The sequence below is a fragment of the Condylostylus longicornis genome, unplaced genomic scaffold, assembly GCF_029603195.1.
Source record: "Condylostylus longicornis isolate FDR11 unplaced genomic scaffold, ASM2960319v2 ptg000040l, whole genome shotgun sequence".
Lineage (NCBI taxonomy): Eukaryota > Metazoa > Arthropoda > Insecta > Diptera > Dolichopodidae > Condylostylus > Condylostylus longicornis.
Window position 1 is genome coordinate 14,946,361 of NW_026578009.1, and position 8,138 is coordinate 14,954,498.

The following is an 8,138-nucleotide window of genomic DNA, read 5'->3' on the forward strand; positions in this document are numbered from 1 at the left end:
GTACTCAATATGGATAAAATAATAAAGCAATATTTGAATTCGAAAGATTATCAAAAGCTGCTAAATACATCAACGGAGTCAACAAAGAAATGGAGGGATGATATAAAGGCTCAAAATAGCAAAAACCAAAAATCAGCCGACAACTAATAAAAAATAATAATTTATATCATAAAATTAAAATTGTGAAATTCAATAAAAAAACATTAGAAAAATGTATTTCTTTTTTTTTCTTCTTTAATATTTTTCAGCTATACATATATGTACATATAATGAAAAATAGACACATTGAATGAATATTTTTAAATCGAAATTATATATATAATTTAAACGTAATACCTCAATAAAGTACATATTTTTAGACAGCATAAAACCGCATACATCCCTTAAAAAATTTAAAGCTTATGACCTTGGACATGAAATTTTTTAATAGAAAAAAAAAAACAGCGCGGTATAAAATGTATATGATTTTATGTACTGCAAAACCGCATACGTCCCTTAAAATTTTTAGGCTTGGATCTATCATTAATAAGCAACCATAATTATGTAATATGAGTGCAGATAAAAAGCTTTTTTATTTCAGGCCAATTCTAATTCTAAAGAAAATTATATTAAAATCTCGGTACCATATAACCGCATACAACCTCTTAACAATTTTATTTCTCCTATAAATTGGGATGCATTTAGAAAATTAAATCAGTTCTAATTATCCAGCAATTGTATAACTTATAATTAAAAAAAAAGGCAATGGCATCTTCATCTAAGAAAATGAGACAGATGTTCGATGATGATAGCGACAGCAGCAGCAGCGACAGCAGCGATGGTTGTGGTGACTTGGAACAATTCATCGTAGAAGTGAACAAAATCAGAGAGTATGTGTCCTTTAGCACATTGAAGAATCAACAAAAATACAATATAATCTCAATGGAGAAATCGGATACATCTCAATTCAAAACTGCAGAGGGAAAGTCCAAGGAAACAATAAGAATTATATGTGATGATTTCATCACATATATGCCCACATATTACATTAAAAAATATCCGGAAAGCCGGATAAAACAAATTAATAAACTGATTCAAAACAATAAAATAGAATTTTGTTTTAGTATTATTAAATATGTAAATAAATTTTTCGAATTAAAATTCGAAATAAATAAAAAAAAATTAATATTGTAAAAATGAAAATTTGTTTTTTCTTTCTTTATTATTTTATTTGAATAGTTGGCTTAGTGCTTATTTCAGACAAACACCATTTTCAAGATTTTGAGTTAAATATTGTTCTTGGGGTTTTTAAGGCGCTCTTTTATGTTCTTTTATGATAACACGTCTTTTATGATAACATACATTATGAATTCAAAATCAATTATGTTATACCACTCCAATAAACCTGTTGAACCTCAACTCGTCCGACTCTTAGAACCTGCTTCAGCCCCACCCCGCTCCTACCCCCCGACAAACTTTTCTTACTCTTAGAATCTGCTGAACCTCAACTCCTCTGACTCTTAGAACCTGCTACAGCCCCACCCCGCTCCTACCTCCCCGACCAACTTTTCTAACTCTTAGAACTTGCTGAACCTCAACTCCTCAACTCCTCTGACTCTTAGAACCTGCTACAGCTCCACCGTCGCTCCTATCCCGACTCCTAACGCTCAAAAACATCAGCTTTCTAAATATACATGTTTACATCATAAACCATTTCTAAATTCCATAATACCACTCAATTTCTTATCTCTTTGGTTTAAGTACATTTTAAGTGCAAATTAAGTACATTTTAAGTGCAAACTGTGCCAGAATCGCCATATCCTATCTACTGATTGCAAATAAATATCATCCATTTTCAATAGTTGAAGATGTAAATTTTATAAAATTATTGGAAATGCTTAATCCTGGGTACTTTTGCCACAAATATGTACAGAAATAAAAGAAAAAGTGAAATTGGAAATAGAATTTTGGTATGTTGCAACGTTAATGGATGTAGTCGATGGATGGAGTTTTGCATGCAATCAATGCTTCTTAGCAGTCAGAGTGCATTATATTACCGACGAAAAGTGCGAGCTCCAATCTTATTAGACTTATTAGACTGGTTTGAGTGCAGTGATTAAAGGCATAGAGCTGAGAGCCTGTGTAGTGAAATTAAAAAAGTGATCAAAAATTGGCGTTTAGAAAATAAAGTGGTGGCCATCGTTAGTGACCATGCTGCAAATATAAGTTAAGCCATACGAGTTGGAAATCGGGCTCACATTGGCTGTTTTGCACATAAACTGAATTTAATAGTGCAAAATGCGATAGAACCTATTAGTCTTATCAAAAATAAAATAAAAGCAATAATAGAATATTTCAAAATCCTCAAGCTAATAAAAATCTTAATCAAAAAATACAAAGTCAAAAAAAATTGCCCCAATAAAATTAAAGCAAAATGTCGTAACGAGATGGAACTCAACATATATTATGTTCAAACAATATTTAGAATTGAGAGATCCAGTTGCGTATATTTTACCGGAGTTCAACCAAATTATAAATTTACCATCGAACGAGGAACTTCAAATTATTAAAAAAGTGTGTGATATCCTTCAAATTTTTGAAGAAATAACTAATGAAATAACAAGCGAGAAAAATGTGACATTGTCAAAAGTTAAAATATTTGTTACGGCAATGAAAAAATTTATATCTAATAAATATAAAGAAAATCACTTAGAAGCAGAAATACAAAATGTTCTTAAAATAATAACGGGACAATTTCAAAAACGTTTTACTTTTGGAAATATGCCTTTATGTCATCTTTATTATGAGGCAAGTCTTTTGGATCCAAGGTTCAAAAAATTAGCGTTTGCAGAAGTTGAAAACTTTGGTAAAATAATAGGAAGTGCAGCTCAGAGAGCAACCAAGTTCAATTCAACACCATCTTCACAAGCAAGCACTTCAATTACACCAAGAATATCAAGTTAACTGGGCGGACTTTGATGAAATGGCTACCAAGCTTGGAACTAACCAAAGTACATGTGCTGGTTTGGTTGAAATGAACCAGTATTTACTCTAATCTATGCTGGATAGAAATATGGATCCTTTAGTATGGTGGAAAGAGAAGAAAAATTCGTATCCCCACCTCTTTCAATTGGCGAAAAGAAGATTGTGCAAGTTACATATCCAAAAGCAACAATATGTAAAATCACTCCCAATCTATAAATATAAAAATAAACGTATGAATCATAAATTACTTTCTTTATGATTCATTCTTAAATTACAATTCTTTTCATACTATTTTTTTACTTTAATTTTTTTTCTTTTAAACCAAATTTCACACATTTCATATGTTAAGCGGTTATTTGGAATTCTGAAACGAAATTCTTAATCAGCAAATATTTTACAAACGTAAAATATATAATTGCAATTTATTTCAACACTTAAGAAACAAAACCACTAAATTCCACTTCAAAAAACCTAAATTTAAACTAAAACAAAGAATTGCTTATCTCGCATTTCTTTTCTTTCTTATTCAAATATTTTAAATCTGTTTGGTTTCTGACCTTGTATAATAATATTGTAATATTAACATAATTAAGAGACATTCAATTAAGTTACAAGCAAATCTTTACTTGCGTTTTTTTTATTTTATTTTCCTTACACGTTAAAAGCATATGAAACTGGCGCAGTCGGTAGTATCGCCATACTAGTTAATTAAAAATAAAGACATTAAGTTAATACGATACCGAAGAAGAATAAAACTTTTTTTTAAATTAATTAAAATAATTTTTACAAAAAAAAAAAAAAGAACCAAAAACTTAATCAAACTTTATTATAAAAAGTGTAAAAGTGTTACAGTTAAACAAGATTTTACAATATCTTTATCAATAACAAAAGTAACGTTACATGAACATTGACTAGTTTCCTTTCAGGGATTTAGTGGCGATTAAGGAATTTTTATATACCATACTGTGTAAGAAAACAAAAGAAAACCTTTGCCAACTATCGAAGAAGTGAACTATAACGAAAATTTAGAAAAATTGCAAAGTGATTTTATTCAAATAGTAAAAATGGCAAATGAAATTAGTGCAAAAGACTTAATTAGTGAAGCAAGGTCCGTCCCGACATTTCGAAGGGACGACACTTTTGAATTATCTAACTTCTTAAAGGAAGTAGAAGCCATCATGGGTTCAACAACCGATGCCAACACAAAAAACTACTTGAAAAATATATTCAATTCGAAGACCCAAGGACCGGTAGCGGTAGCGGTACGTAGAGTACAGGACGATAGTTGGGAGAACATAAAAAAACAGCTGAAGAAATCTTTTGGAGTACAAGAGTCCTATGTGAAACTGAAGGAACAAGCGGACTCCATAAAATTCAACAACAATGTAAGTAAATTTTACAATGAACTTCCGATTATATTAGATAAATTAAATTTGAAATATAAGTTAGATAGTGACAAACCTACTGAATTTAACGTAGGAAATAATGAAAAAAGTATTCTAGAAAAGTTTTTATGTAAAATTCCGAGGTCAGATAGAATGTTTTTAAGAATGAAAAATGTAGATTCTATGGAGGAAGCTTATTATGAGTTAACTGGTATCTCATCTTCCTCAGCAAATTATCAAAATAATAAGAACACTTATAGTTCTGATTATAATAAATTTCCTCGGAACAAAAACTACAATAATTACAGATATAAAAATAATTATAGTTCGAATCATAACAATAATTCGAATGATTTTGGTAGAAATAATCGAAATTATGGCTCAGGTAATTCTGGTTATTTTAATCGAAATAATAATGGTTATGGTCCGAAGTATAATAACAATAATGGTTCCAATAGAAACAATTTAGATAATAACTCTGTTACATATTAAATGATAAATCTAGTACAAAATGTATTGTAGTACATAATCTTATATAGCATAGAATATACATAGAGTCAGTTGTTAATTGAAACCTGACATGAAAACATATCAATAAATATAATAAAGTACCTATAATGTTAGAATAAGCATAAACTGGTATTTTCATTTAATTACACATAATAAGAATATAACAAACTCATTTCAAAATAGACATAATACCAATTATAGACAAAGTGGATTTTCAAGAAATCATCAAAATTTCTCCAATTTTAATAATAATCATAATAACAATAACTATCAATTTCCAGAACCGATGGAAGTTGATATTAATCACAATGAACAGGAAAATTTTCGATCAGAGCCTCGGAAACCCCCTCAAAAGATTCTTTACCAATAGTAGAATTTACTATTGATAATATTAAATTTAAATGTTTAATCGATACCGCCTCTACAACTTCGCTAATTAGCAATAAAATTTTTCCTCAATTTAAATTAAAAATATTAAAACAACTTATTAAAATTAATACTTTATTTGGTGCGAATAAAGATAGATCGGAGACCCTTAATATGGTTAAATTCATTAAAAGAGCCCAACTCCAAATTACAAAGGTGGAGAATAAAACTAAACGAATTCAATTTTGATATAAAATATTTAAAGGGCAAAGACAACAATGTTGCCGATTTTCGAACAATCGCTCAATCTTATTAAAAATCAGACATCAATTGTTGAGGCTACAGTTAATTTACTAAAGAAAACAAATACAGAAAGAGCACAACAGTTAAACATAATCAAAGATGAAATGGAAGAAATAAACAGAACGCTAAAATATTTATTACCCAAGGAAAAAGATGAAAATCTGCAAAAGATGTTTTTAATGTTGGCGCAATATGTTTCATTACTTAATAACGAGTTAGAAAAAAAACACATTACGATTTTGGACATAATCCATGATATTCATCATGGATCACCAAATCAAGTAACAGCATATTTAGAAGATTTGGTTCAAACCATTCCTGAAGGATTACAAGCACCATCTCTAACACAGTTATATAAATTGACAACAATAAAGTCCAAAATTACAAAAACATCAGTTATATTCGTGTTATACATCCCATTAATAAAATCATCAGAATTTGAAGTATACAAAATTATTCCTTTTCCTCAGCTATTTAACGGCACATTTTTTAGTATTGAAACAAGTAATGAACTTGTTTGGACTAATTTGCATAAAAATACAGTATATACATTATCAGATATAGAATGGAGGGACTCTATTTCTGTCAGTTCTTATGTGAACATTTGCGATCATTATATACTAAAGAAACAAAAGAGATAGAATGCAAATTTCATTTAATAACTCAGCAAACAATAGCAGATAAATGCAACATAAAACTAACAAAAAGTAATAAATATTGGGTTCAACTAACAAGAAAGAATTCATGGCTTTATTCATTAGATAAGGAGTATCTTATTAATATTGTGTGCGATGATCTCGCTTATCAACAAAGGCTTAAAGGGTTGTTGAATTTTCATGAAAATTGTCTATTAAAGGATGACGAAGTAGTCATACAAACTTTTCATATAGAATCTTCATTATTTAGCAGTATGCATATTAATAGTTTAAATTTAACAGATTCATTTTCTGCCAAATATGGCAAAATTAAGCAGCCATTACAAGCCTTGAAGAAGCAAGAAAGCAGTTTTGAAGCAATGTCATATCATGACAAACATCAGTACTCAGTGTTCTGATAATATCAATGTATATTAGTAAAAAATACATATTCAATAAAGATCACAAATCAGTCGAAGGACCACAACATATACAACTAAGAACCTAAGATTTCCAAATCTGATGCCAGAGACATCAACGCGGGAGAATGTTTACGCCAGCTAAAATGATTTTAGGTTGAAGAATGAAATATGAATTATGTTTAAAATTGACCGTTACAAAAATTAATGGTTTTTCTAAAAATTTGTTAAATCTTAAATTTGAAAATAATATTATCACAATTTATGTCGCGTTTCGTCATTGTTTATTTAGGATCATTTTTTTATTTTAAAAGTTATTTAATGGTTCAAGTATCAGAAGATAAATACATAGTTCATTATCATAATTTTCGTACTTGTTTTTAAAGGTAATTATTTAGATTTTAACTTAATTTAAGTAATTATTAACGATTCTTATAATTAGTTAAAAAACATAAATAAGATTACAGAGAAAGATACAGGAACAGCACAACACATGTTAACTAATCTGGTAAATACATACATATTTTAAACTACATGTATTGATAATAAAATGTAATGAAATAATATTTAGGCAATAAATCTTAAATAGCGACAAAGAACGAAATGCAATTATAATTTCATTTTAAAATTAAAATTTAAAGTTGTAAAAGTAGGGATGAGTTGTTTATTTTAATTTTAGTATATAAGGGTTAATTCTTGTTTAATAAAGGCAAAATTAGAAATGTTCTCAATAAACATACATAAAATTGTTTTTATTTCGACTGCTATACAAGTATCATTTAGTGAGCCTTACTCTCGATTATCCTGTTACTTGTATATTTTGTGACAAATAACAATATTAGACAAGTATAATCTAAATGGAATCTAACTGTGTTTTCAGTTAGACCATTAGTTTATACACAGTTCATTATAGGATTAAATAGAGTAATTATAATACATATTATCTATATATTATACATACTTACAACATCATATAAATATACACATATTAACTATTCCTTTTATTAAATTCGTAAATATTTTCTATGACTTTTAGAGTACTCGACTTCGACATACATACATACACGCTACATACATAATTTTTTCTTTGCTTTACTAAAAATCGCACATTTTCGAAAACAATAACATAATATATGAGTATACATACTCATGAATATAAGTTAACAACCTAAAATAAAAAGTTAACACATGCCGCCGAATCAGCAATTTTGTTGAGAAATATTTTGAAACGAAAGTTAACAGCCTAAAAATTAATAATTTAACACATGCCGCCGAGTCAGCAATTTTGTTGGGAACGAATTTTTGAACGAATTCCCATGCAACACAATATCACGTTGAAAGTAACAAAATATCACGTTGCACAGGTAGAGTCAAATACAAAATTTATAAAAATAATTATTCAATTGTAATTAATAATTAAAACAGATCGGACGGAATAAAAAAGAAGAAAATCTAATTTTGTGCGTTTTCATTTTTTGATTTAATTAATAAAAAATATTAAGTGAAAAGGTTGCGAGTTCTTTTTTATTTTTTTAAATAAAGAAGCCCCAGGTAAA

At 28.4% G+C, this 8,138-nt stretch overlaps 1 protein-coding gene across 1 annotated transcript; it reads left to right on the forward strand.

The window, feature by feature from the left end:
* Window positions 1–5,503: 5,503 nt before the first annotated feature.
* Window positions 5,504–6,582, forward strand: LOC129609825 (uncharacterized). The gene is made up of 2 exons (XM_055521949.1): window positions 5,504–6,124; window positions 6,196–6,582. The coding sequence occupies exons 1-2, from the start codon at window positions 5,504–5,506 to the stop codon at window positions 6,580–6,582; spliced, it is 1,008 nt and encodes a 335-aa protein (XP_055377924.1).
* The last annotated feature ends 1,556 nt before the right edge of the window (window positions 6,583–8,138 follow it).

Coding starts and splice junctions, on each gene's coding strand:
- LOC129609825 (XM_055521949.1), top strand. CDS start 5,504: ATGTTGCCGATTTTCGAACAATCGCTCAATCTTATTAAAAATCAGACA. Junction 6,125..6,195: donor CTATTTCTGTCAGTTCTTAT/GTGAACATTTGC, acceptor TTAATAACTCAG/CAAACAATAGCAGATAAATG.